Raw genomic sequence first — 13,292 nt, 5'->3', positions numbered from 1 at the left:
ATGACAAATCGAGTGTTTTCGTCATAGTTTCTTTATTAGGGCACAAATGGGACATAGCAAGGCATAGTTATTCTGGTTCGCGTATACATAATACGGAAATGCAAAGATATAAGTCATGGAATGTATATACTATATGTCGCTGTTTGTGACTATGATATTATAAACATTGTATACGTAATGCCGCTGTGGAAATTATGACGGACACTTAAGAAGTTTTGAAGTTTTGCCGCAACTACATGTATCACTACTGGAATCGCTGATTAGTGAAAACATACACACTTTCCTATAGCTAAGATGAATGTCTGTGTGTTTGAGTTGGTCAAAATTACAGATGTAATCAACTCTTTTACTGTATTTAGTTCGTGGAAACTGAAATTTGGAGATTTGTTTCTGTTACTTTAGTCCCGTATGACCCTCTGATAGAGCAGTGGCAACAATGGAGAGGCTACCCTGGATAAAGAACACCATAATTATGCCATAAACCGAGAAACAGGCATAGTGCTGACTAATAATAACCGAGTGTCAATACTCATGTAGTTCATCATCAGCTTTCCACAAGTGTATCTGACTAACCATTGGTCTAATTTGTATCTAATTTCATTCGGATACGCGTATACACTGGTATAGGCTGCCAGCATGACCACTCTGGTGTTCTATAAGGCACTTGAGACTTGAATACAACTACGAACTGGACGATCCATAAACCTCTTCAAACATCTGAAATCTATTTCAGAATAAATAAATCGAAGCCTCTTTGTTTTTCAACAACTACAAGGAGAGGAAAACAGAACAGTTAGTCTGTATGGGACATGGCTACAATGAAAAATATGAAATTAACAATTTTTTATGCACGAGAATGATGAAAACAAATAAATTGTGAATTCAAAGTAAAAAGTGCGTTTAATTGCGTGTTCTATAGACGGTTCTAGAATGGAGCTAAAACTTTTGAAGGAAAAACACGTTCGGGCAACATGCTCTTAATAGCCATGGACATGAAAGTAGCTTACACATTTGGTACCTTATAATCTTAGTGACATGGTAGCAGAAAACAACTACCTATCCCTTACACCTAACTGTTGTGTGGAGATTATTCATTATCACCACCTTGTTCTTTATTTCTATGTCACATTTCACTTTACAAATACTGGTCACTATTCTGTTTTTTTGTTTTTTGTTGATAAGACAAAGATATGAAGATACAGAATTATGACAAGATATGTGTTTTTAAAAGCAACGTGAACTTCACGCTAGCTTTGCATGAATTAATCTAGGACCCTACAACTTGGGAATAAATCATCTCATACTGAAATGGAATGGACTTCTTTGGAACTATGAGACGACTGTACCAAACCAATATGTTGAATCATCACGGTAATGTTCTGAGATTTCTTTCTTAAAGGGGAAGTTTCAGTATCATACAAATGTGTAACCACTGTAAATTATGGCATTTGATGCTACATCGACTCAGGTCATACTGAATCATAATGCATAGCTAAAGGTGGGTGGGTTCATTTGATGAAACACGTCCCGACTTAATGCCATACTGCCTTTCCATGACTTTTCAAATCGTGATATTGTGCTATTCCACGACACGCTTCAGCTTTCCGCAGAGCTCAGTAAAGGATCAAAACACGTCTGTTGCTTTAAAAAATTGCACATCACATGTTGACTCGTAACTAATATCCTGTATTCAGCATGTTGTTAGATGAATCAAGCAGGTAGAGTGTCAATCACTATTTAATCGTCTGTGGAAAACAATAATCAATAGTGGTATAGACGAGACATCATAGCAGACGAGAAATTATGATATATGAACCAGTGACGGATGATTCCTTTCATTTTCGTGAAAGGGCGAATAATGGAAAAATACTAATGGCGATAAGAAAAAGACTATAGCATGATGATTCAAGTAACAACTAGCGAAGGAATTTATGTGCTCGAATTGAATCTTGCAATCGTAAAAGAAAGCGACGTACAAGCCGAGAAAAAAAATCAGCGTGTATATACTTGGTGAATTATAGAAATGTCTCAATTAAATTGATCAAAAGCATGTATAAATCATGATGGATTGATTTGAATCCGAAAAAAAAAGAGAGATATGAATATCGAAGGAGACCCATAGAGCTCGGAAACCCAAATTCAATAACAAGAGGATCAGACGATAGGTCAGAGAATGATATTTTCATCGTTGATGTCATTATCATGACACACACCTCCTAGTGAGTCAAATCGCCAGACAGACATAAAATAACGAACAAAAATTTTCTTTGGAATACGGAATGTCCGTGTTGCGTCAAAGACACGTTCAGTCCTAAACATCAGTTTCACGATCTGACCCGGAACCACTCCAAAGGTGTGACCCGGATTTGATAGAGGAGCATTCAACATGTTCTCCGGATGTGTCGCCCTGAGGCAGTTGATTGGAGTGATCTAAAGCCGGCTCAGCGGCTACGTTGTAGTTGAGATCTCCATTTGGCTGGGAAGCAACCACGTGGAGGAACGGTTGTATCTGCTCGTTTTCGTGCGGCTTCCAAATTGCATTCTGATCGTTATGGGTCGCGATTTGCGTTCCTTCACTACCATTTTGTTTCTGACAGGCGCTGTCCAGACTCAGTTTGTATAGAGACGTGTCGCCTCGTACGACGGGCTTGTTATCATTCTCGTCACCTAGCGGGATGTGGACGGCGTGGTCGCCGCTTCGGAAGGAACTATTCCCGAGTCGCGAGTACGAAAGGCGGTCCTGGAGCTGTTCTTGCCCGATGTTTCCTTTTAGACGCCGGTACCACGCCGTGGCGAAAACGTTGAAGAGGAACATTTCAATGATGTTCAGCATGTTGTCGATGTCTGCATTATTGTCAAAAACAAACGGTACGACAAGAGTGTTATACTATTTCATTTCCCCAGGATAACAACTCGGACGATTCATCACTGTGTTTAATGAGTTTCCCATGGCCCTGCCGGAGGTATATCGTGTACCATAGTTTGATAAACTCCTGGGTACAGTTGGATAAGTAATATGTTTCCACTTTCATATTTCAGACCTCCTTGTTCCTCTACTCCCAACAATGATAACAAGAGAAACGAATATGTCAGTGTCAGATGCATTCTTCAGATTATTGACAAAAGTTAAAAGGACCTAAAAAAAAATCCCCATATACTATATATTTGTGGTTTGCGTAAACTCCTTGACCTCTTAACATTCAATGAGATTCTTCTGATTCTGAGTGATACGAATGTCTTTGTAGGACTCAGAGAGATCTAGCAGTATCATTTACCAAGATATAGTTGATAGTTCGCAATTGCGAAAGTAAGAATGGTAGACGATGAATAATGATCAAGCACAGTTTCCCTTTGAGCATTTTGAAAGTTTGAAAAATTGAAAAAGATATAGCAGTTTAGATTTACTGTCCTCCAAAAGAATCCCCATTTTCAAACATTCATTTATCTTTTTTTTTGGGGGGGGGAGGGGGGAGAGGAGGGGCGACATCGCGGCCCACCTGAGAGAGCTTCGAGGCTCACCGGTGAAGAAGTGGGGTACTAAAAGAGTACCTCAGGTACGTCAGGCAATATTAGAGTCCCTTTATGTGTATAACGAAGAGAGTACATGTATAATACTATAGTTACATATTGATATGCAACTAGGGACAAAAAGGGACTCTGATAGGCAGTACAGTATACTCACACAACGCCCTCAGGCCTGGATGGAAAGGCGGCGTGCACGCCACTTTGCCGGTGATGGCGCACAGACCAATGGTGAACGACTGGACGTTGGTAAGGATGAGTGTGAACTGCACAGTGAGGAACTTGGGCGTGAGGTTAAACTCCTTCAGTGGCTCGCGCGACAGCTTGTAGAAAATGATGATGCCGTTGAGAGCGAACAGCGTGGAGACAATGTAGATGACGTTGAACCAGAGGTATGTACCGGTGCTGGAAAACTGCCAAGGAATGAAATACATTGCATATTCATGATGCCATGACACCCGGACATTGAACAGAGCTGTGAATAATGTTTTCGTTTATGCCTAATTTTTACTCAGCGTTGTGTAAGATATGGTCTACGTTTACATATATTCCAGGTGCTGTCATGATGATCTACTGGTAAATTGCACAGAGGTGTCTGTTGCTGCCATGAAGTAGTATCGTAGTTTTACTCATGTTTGAATCCACCAAGATTATATTCGCTGATGAATCCGATACACACTCTAAAGAAGGAATAAATTTTATTAAATTTATGAAAACATAGGATCCTGTGCATCTGTCGTTCAAAGACAAATTATAACATAAATGTAACAGATAGATATAACAGAAATACAGGAGACCATCATCATAAGCAAACGCTTGACGAGGATAATGACCCCAGGAATGATTGTCTAAACGATACGACATATAAGAATGATTATAGTATTCAAGTCACCACTAATTACTGAGTGGCGATAAAGAGAGAGAGAGAGGAAAGAATAACGAGAAAAAAAAAGAAAAAAAGTACAGCCGTGCATTGTGCAAAATATGAAGCGTTTGCGTGGAAATGACTTGTGAATATGTGTTAATGTTCATGTTTGTTGTGTACGTTCAGTTCGGAGTCCTTACTTTAACTATAGAAGTAATCCCCTCCCCCGATAAATAGCAACACGTTCTAATATTCAGACACATATTGAGTTAACATCTTATTTTCAAACTGTCTGTTGAATAAATGAATAGATCTACATTGTTTAAGGTTATCGGTAAAAAATTCCAAACATCAGGGCCATGATGTTTTTATAATACATAATTTGTGCATGATTTTTGAACGGCGAGCTGGGTAGGAATGAATGAGTTATTGAAATTAGAAATAAGGAAATCATTGAACATCGAGGGAAGTTGGTTGAACGTGTATTTGAGCATAAAAATCGCCGTTTGGAAAGTATGAATCTCATTAATCTTTGAAGGGAGCCATTAAGTGAAGGAACAAAAAACAAAAACAAAAATAAGACGAGAGTTGCAAAAAGTGTTTGGACAGAGAGAACTGTTTGGTTGTGTTGTTTGGATTCATTGCAAGTAGCCATTAAGGGACATGACGATGGATAGTCCACGGTCTTATCCACTGACCATAACAAGGAATCAGTAACAAAATCGAAACTTGTGATTTATCAAATTCTCTCCAATGTTCTCTGCGCAGAGCGCAATACACCATGCATGGGATGAATTATAAATCATTCCCACTCCTGTGATGTAACTAAAACTTGATTATGGTTTTCACGCATATGCTCTCACGCATAAAGGAACTCTCTTCTATTCCAATGAATATCTTTTCCATGTTTGCATCTTCTAGTGAAAGAGAAGGAAATGTTTTGTGTGTACGGTGTGTGTCAAATCACTCACGTCGCCTGGAATGTAGGTTCCGTTGAGCCACAAGATGGCGCCAAGGAAGTAGAACAAGGGTTTAATGATGGCAATCTGGAGAACCAGCCCTCGAATAGTTTTGACAAACTTTGGAAGTGTGTATCTGGTAAAAGGAAACAAAACAAAACGAATTGAAGTGACAGCAAGGATTACAGTATGAAAAGATAAAGAAGTTACACAAAAATTGGATACTATGGGTGATGTACGTATGAATGTGTGTATGTGTGTGATTAATTTTGTACATGAGTATGTGTGTTCTTTTCAGTCAGTTTATATTATTATATTGAATCACTACTCACTTCATGCATTTCTTTACACTATTAATTTTGGTCCATGCAAGCATATTTCTACATAAAGCTAGAAGGACGTGAAATATTAGAAATACACCAAATCATTAGAAGTCGAATGCATACCTTCGTATAGTCACGAGAATGGAGTCGCCTGACTTATGTCGGCATATGCGGCGAGACATTTAGTTTTGGTTGAGTTGGGGCTTCAGGTTTCCAACTTTTTTTTTTTTAGATCATGAGAAACCTCTCATGAAATATGAAAGAGCATACAATTCCAGGAGGAATTCAAAGTTTTTATTTGATGAAAATTGGTTTTGAAATGACTGAGGTATCCAGAAATAAAGAGGTCCTAATCAAAGGTGGGACTCACCTTTCATTAGGACCCTTTAGTTTTACTTTATTGTTGGATATCTCAATCATTTCAAAACCGATTTTTATCAAATAAGCTTTGAATACCTCTTAGAATTGTATGTTCTTCAACATTTCATGAATAATTTCTTATCAATCAATTATTTAAAATCTGAATCCCCCATCGCAACCAAAACTGTACCATCCCTTTAACGACAGCACACGTCTCGTACAAATCGTCAGATATTGTGAAGTACTTGAGTACAATTCAAGCAAGAAGGGTCATTGGACGTTCAAGTCATTTCTTTCAATGTTCATAGTTTTGGTTTTGCTATGAAAAAGTAATTACAGCTCTTGACCACAATTCTCTTTTGTTTGATGATATTTCACAAAATGTTCATCGAGTAGTTGAGCAGCACAGGGAAATTCATATTTTCGAAACTGTTACCGATCATCATCATGGACCATCTATTATTTCGTCTTCACCATCAATACCGGTATGATACATCTACTTACTTGTTTACAGGGATCTTTGGAAGACAGCATATGCAAAACATGCTCAAAGGTGGTGTCGCGAGGGAGATCTCGGTGCCTTCCAAAGTCTGCAACATCCTCGACCTATCACCATAGTAACCAGTCAGGAGCATGATGAAATGAACAAGCGCGACGGAAAAGTATCTACAAGACAGAAAAACAATCAAATGAAGTATGATTCATTCGACTAAAAGAGTGGACGTTTCTTGCAGTTATTAAAATGAATCAGTCAAGTAATCAAAAGAATATGTTACAGACTGTGACGAAATTGGGCTTCAGTCGAACTTGTTACACACCTTAAGTAAAGTCGGAATCTTTTCAGAATACTCCGGAATAATGCGTTCATGACATTGTACATGATGCTTGTATACGGATGGAGTTGTCCCATAGAGGGGTAATTTCGTATTCGGTCATTCTACAACACTCTTCCACTCTGCATCCTGTTGGAATTTACGATGATTGAATGATCAATTTGTTGGGACTTTGTTGGAATTCAAACTTAACAACTTCAATGCCCTTAAAAAAGTAAGTGACATTTTACTGCAAGAGATGCGTTGATACTTCCCTATATTCTGTCATCTATATCCAGGTTTTTGTTGCTATATATATCAGTAGCATGAACTTGTTCTAGTATAACGGAAAAGTGTATAATATATAATATCTTACATTAATTTTTCGGTTAACCTTTTTATCTCTAACATTCTGGGTTTTTTTTTTCTTCAGCTATCATCATATCAAATGAACTCTGGCCATTAGTGCATTATTTCAATGTGCGATATATATTGCTATGGAAAAAAAAGGAATGGTAAGATATTCATGATTTCCTCTAAGACATTTTTGACAATATGAGCTGTCTCCTTTTCTTGAATTCAAAGCCCCCTGTGTCTTCAATTATTTTTCTAATCTTCTTCCCTCACACACACTCATTAAAGAAAAAGCACACACAAATCCCATGTCATCTAACGTGATTAGCACCGACTGTATGTACATAATCGTACTATAATACTGTCAGTATACATAATTGTATTTACTTACAAATGTGCTGTAAAGCCTGTAATGACTGAGGCTCGGGGAATGATCATACCAAGGAGTGAGGTTACTGAGAATATCTGAAAAGCAGAGACGAAAAACACGAAAATTGATAAAACATCTAGTACACGCTGTACTAATAAACATCCACTGAATATTGATATACCGCATGACATATGAACGAATCATCACTCGAATCTGTTTCCCAGGGCAACTATGCACAACCATTTAGCGTGGAGGGAGCGTACTGGTGTCGCCCTCAATCACAGATCTACAGGGATTGGCATTTTGAAAAGATTATATATTCAACGCTGTCGATTTTCAAATTGTATTTACAGTGCAATGATTTTTTTCTCTATTGAAGCATAGTATAACACAGTTTGATATTGATGACCACGCTCAGAAACAAAGTGATCGTGTGTATTTACACAGTCGTGTCTGTTCTGTTGATTTTGCCATATGCTTTTTAGAATTGTGGGACTACAGTATGTCGATAAGCTTTATTTTTTCTTCCGTTGTCCCTGTCAAACATCTATTCTTTGATTTAATCGATGGAATACAAATGCATCCCAACCCTGCTGATGTTGTACTATAATGTCACTGCACACAACATTAACTCTTTCCCTAACTCATTGAACTTAAATACACTGATCAATGGGCGGCTCGGGAACCCAAATTGGTATGATTATGATTAAGTTAAAAGGCTTACGAAGCAGGCTGTATAATCACAAGCAGTCCTTTTTGGTATAGGCCTTATGTATGATTGTATGTATGTACACTCCTACAATAGACTAGTTCCTGTGCATGCGTGATGTTGTCTTATGGCTGGTTGGTATAATGAACGTCATCCCAAGATATCTCAAAGCTCATCGAACTTAGCGAGATCATAAAGCTTAATGTATTTCTTTTTAACAGATATTGAATATCACTGAAGTATTTCATTACCAAGAATCGAAGTTCAAAAGTTCGAATTAACCACGTTTCCAAAGACTACTTTAGGTCTCATGTTTGGCCATTTTAAGAAAATAGTCCGATTAAATTTTCGGAAGTGCTAATATATTTGATGATTCTCAAGCGCCCAAGAAGCAGCTGAGAAATATACTCAGCCGAGGAGGATTCGCTTTGGGTTATTTCCTTTTTATATCAGCTACAAGCACTATTCTTTGATCATAAGTGCGAAATTTTTAGTCATGATGGCAACTGAGGTGTTTACAAACGAATGTTTCAGCAAGTGTCATTTTCCTTTATAGCACTGTGTGCGGTAATGGGACGTATTGCGTCTAATTAACCATTACGAACTCCAGTGACTCAGCGTTATGGCATGAACCATGCAACCAGCGGGTGATTTCCTTTAGAATGGGTTTTCGAATACCGCTAGAGAACCAGCTGCATTTACGACCACTTCGATGGCTCACTTGATTAATTCAGAACAAATAAATGAACAAGTCTTTATCGTTTCCAAAGTGGCCCTAAAGTTCTCATGCTTGCACAAGAAAACAACGGGCTCTGATAGACTGAAATGGGTGGACTCTGCAAGATAATGTGTGTGCATGTGTATGCGTGTGTATGCACATGAGGGCTTTTAACAGTGGCTGACTGAGAAAATAAATCATGGTTTATCCCTTCGGTGACATTTTGAATGACAGCTGCATAAGTGAATACAAATCATTGTCACGATCAAGAATAAGATACAGATAGACAAGCAACAGACACCTATGTGCAGAGTAACAACAAGGCGAGTGTCTGGTAGACGGAGCCAAGTGCAAACGAAATACAATCAGAAATAATAATAGATTGCTAGGTGCTTATTATCACAAATACGAACTGTTCTGCGATCAAACGGTTAAGGGTATATAACTACGAAAGACCGGATGCCCGCCCGCTCGAGATGGAGAATGCTCCACTCACAGGATAAATGCCCATCACCATGGAGAGCTGTATTTTCCTCCTGCTAGGGATCTTCCGGCACACGAACCAGAGTGTCTCAAGGTAGATACCCACTGTGAAGACTGTGAGGGCGACGGCTGACCCGAGGACGGCAAGGAACTTGGGACTGCCTCCCAAGGCTGGACAGAGAGAATGAATAATATATGAATATATGATATATAGATATATAACATATGAATATATTATATATGAATATATGATAATATATGAATATATGATAGATGAATACTGGTATATGATATATAAACATATGAATATGTATTATATGAAACATATGAATAGAAAATAAATTATGACATTATTGATGATGTTGGGTTTATTCTATCTAGAGTTATAGCCTCTTCATTGATTCCACTGCTTTACCAAAGCAGGGGGTCGTGCCTCTTATCAATGTATCCATACATTTGTCGGGTACCAATTCATACACCTGGGTCATGCAATTGAAGAGGGACATCGCGGGCAAAACATCTTGGCTAAGGGGGAACGCACCAGGTGGGGATTCGAACTGAGGACCTGCTTCAAAATCCTTACCCGCCATTAAGATCACGAAATGGGAGTAACAGCGAGAACACGCAAAGGGAAACGAGTGGTTGATTTTAACATAAAATCTCCTTTATCTGCTATGATACTAAACGCATTATACGCATTCACTGCGATATTCACAATAGTGGAGACATAGTGAGGGGTAAGTACTGTGAGTACTCACAGTGAGGTGAGTACTGGTGACTACTGTAGTTTTTGTGCTTTGAGTTTCTATAGGTCTCGATCCTTATCACCTCTTTTTTTCGGTGGTAATGCAATGTATGTAAAGTGAATTGCTAACTATTATGTTCGATAGTAAATAATGATAAAATCTTTTCACAAACTAATTGGTTTGATGTACTAGTATTCCCAGCCCATGTCATGAAGTATACAGAATATCAAAATACTTACTTTCAGTCTTCAAGAAAGTTATTTTGATTCGTCTCTTCCTCCAACGTCCTCAAAACGACTTGACGTTGATTGAAAATGATTCAAAGATTTTTTTTTTTAAATCAGGAATGTGAATATGATTCGCTGACGTTACGTCACGTGAAGATCGCATTACGACGTGATTTTTGTTTTTAGTTACAAAAGCTTTTTGGAGAAGTATTTTAAATTTCAATAAATGGAAAAAATAGAAATTACTGGTGCTTTTTCTCGGGTTTGTTTCTTTTTTTTTCTGTGAAAATATCTTTGTAAGACCACCATAAAGTTCAATTGTTTTTTGTTGTTTTTTTGGTTGTTGCTAAGTTTACTTTGTATATAATTATCAATCTTTGTGTGCCTTTTTATTGTTTGAATACTGCTGAAATGAAGGTGAATAAAACTGATCTGAACTGAACTGAACTGAACTGAACTGAATTGAACTGAACTGAATTGAACTGAACTGAACTGAACTGAACTGAATTGAAGACCTTGTGTAGCAATATTGCTAGTATATACTAGTACCTAGGCAATGTCTCAGTGATGTTTTTTTTTTCTTGCAAACTTATCAAAGGTGCAATGCATGAGCCCTACTCGGTCCTCTCACTTTTTTCCTTGTGCTGTCCAATCGTAGTGGAATAGGGTAGCATGCGATTAATCAATAAAAACTGAAGCGTGACCTTTTCGTTATTTATGTCTTTAAACTACAATGGAAAATCAAGAGGTAATGGAATTTGACACATCTCATATCATACTGTCAGTGCACAGTAGCAATAAAAAAAATTGAAGTGTTCATTTTGCAGAATCAAAGTTCTTGGGTGATGAGAGCCATAAAATCGACATTTTCTTGAGTGGACACTGCGTTTGAAGGCGCCACAGGATATTAGATTTTCGCTCAGTAAACAAAGAATGCCGTGATTAATATACGTCCCAGAAATCCATAAAGGAGTGTGCGGTAATGGGGTTTCTCTATCTCACACATTTTTTTTTCTCTTCCTTTCCGTTGTGGTGGGATGATAAGAAGTTGAAGTTTGTGATTCTTTTTTTTTATACTTTATCACGTTTTCGTAAAAATTTGTCGGTCGAAGTCACTGGCGCAAATGAAATCAAACCAAGGTGTCGTGACTTCACATCTCAAGAACTCTTCAAACTCTCCAATTACCAATCAACTATATGTGCGGAAGAGACAGTTCTAGTAACCCACTCTCCATGAAACTGATGAGTCAGCGATATATACATAGAGGATTTCAGAGTTTCGGTCGGAACGGGTTAATGTAGTGTTCCTGGAAGAGATGACTTGGGTTTAGGAACGATAAATGTTTCTTGGCTGAGCTTACTTGCTAACAGTTCTGATGTCGTCGGGTCGATGAGAACTGGCCAGCAAGCGGGAAGGACCGGACCCATTGTCGCGTTTGAAACGTTCACGGGGTGAACCTCTTCGTACGAAGTCATGACCATGGTCGTTTCCGTCATCATCATCGCCTGAAATTTCCTGAAAGAAAGAAATAATGATAATAATATGAGAGGATGGTAGGGAACGGAGATACATGTATTTCAAACAAGTTGACGACAACTAAATCTTTGATATCTTTGATATCTCTGTATTTTTCCTTTTTCTCATGAATGGTCGATGCTGTTGTCATAGATTACATTGCCCATACCCCTATCTCACCTCAAATACTGGGAAATACCAAATGATGACAACGACAGTTCTTCACTGAGAGTGTAAGAAAGTACACATCTCGGGATGAAGGGAATAGGTACAACAGGGGACAGGATAATATGTCCTTGCAGAGAGAGGAAACTAAAGAGAAAAATTTTTTGCCAGCAATGGCAAAGTGAGATGGTCATTTGAAATTCACGTGCACACGGAGACACTCCACAGAAAAAACAACAACAGATGTGCCATTTACGAAGTGCTTTGTCGAAACCTTTCAAATAAAAATCTTTTAGATATTCGATGGCAAACATAGTAATCAAGGCAATTTATTTTCGATCGACACACAAGAGCAAATATCGCTGCGTATAGCTGCTTAGCATGAGACGTCAGTGATCGATTAGCGTATATCGAAGATAATCGATCTAGGCTTTTAAAGGAGGCATCGCTAAAATTGAAACTAGCAGTCCATCGCGTGTGCCGATCCCTCTACCTGCTTTGCCACATTCGTCTTGAAGGAGGACATTCGCAAAATGAGACTCAAACAATGATCATGCCTGATACCTGTGGGTCTCGAGTGAAGAACCAATGTACTTACTTTGCGCGCAAGTCCCAGTGTTCAATAGTTGTTAGCTCTCTTTGTACACTGCAGACGTACACGACATACGATACAGCTCGACTATTTGGCACCTTGCTGATAATAAAACTTGTTGCCAGGTATGACCAAATTGGTCAGATCATCTTGACTAGACGAGTTGTCCACTCTGGGCTTCCCGCAGATTTTCCCTGGTTGACACTGATCGTCCAGTTGTCTGCTTGTAAAACTAAAACTAAAACACACTGACGAACCCTCACTGGACGCGCAGCTTTCTCTGACTGAGATCTGGACGACTGTGTATTAATGGTTCCTGTCATCAGGTTACTTTCAAAGCGTTATTTATGACACTGTCATCAACTGCCATAGGTTTTGATGTCGCTTCTGTGCGCTGTAAAGCGTATCGCTCCTGTGGACTTCATATAGTATTATATGTCAAACTGGGTCTCCATAGTTACTGGAGTGCGACATGACCACGTGATTTCACCTCCATATCATGCACACTCATTATCGAAAGCGATAATATGTGCGAACTTCAACAAGCTCAGTGGCAAAAAGCATAATCACT

The 13,292-nt window shown here is 38.5% G+C and overlaps 1 protein-coding gene across 1 annotated transcript; it reads right to left on the bottom strand.

The window, feature by feature from the left end:
- Window positions 1-2,311: 2,311 nt before the first annotated feature.
- On the bottom strand, window positions 2,312-11,930 carry LOC139716576 (organic solute transporter subunit alpha-like). The gene is made up of 7 exons (XM_071628107.1): window positions 11,810-11,930; window positions 9,489-9,646; window positions 7,587-7,660; window positions 6,534-6,695; window positions 5,359-5,482; window positions 3,683-3,935; window positions 2,312-2,844 (listed from the first exon to the last, which is right to left on the bottom strand). Exons 1-7 carry the CDS (start codon window positions 11,928-11,930, stop codon window positions 2,312-2,314), a joined length of 1,425 nt encoding a protein of 474 aa, XP_071484208.1.
- Between the last annotated feature and the right edge of the window lie 1,362 nt (window positions 11,931-13,292).

Source organism: Diadema antillarum, unplaced genomic scaffold, assembly GCF_040938485.1.
Source record: "Diadema antillarum isolate AM-2024a unplaced genomic scaffold, OU_Dant_1.0 scf00000007, whole genome shotgun sequence".
Lineage (NCBI taxonomy): Eukaryota > Metazoa > Echinodermata > Echinoidea > Diadematoida > Diadematidae > Diadema > Diadema antillarum.
This window is presented reverse-complemented; position numbering and strand designations above follow the sequence as displayed.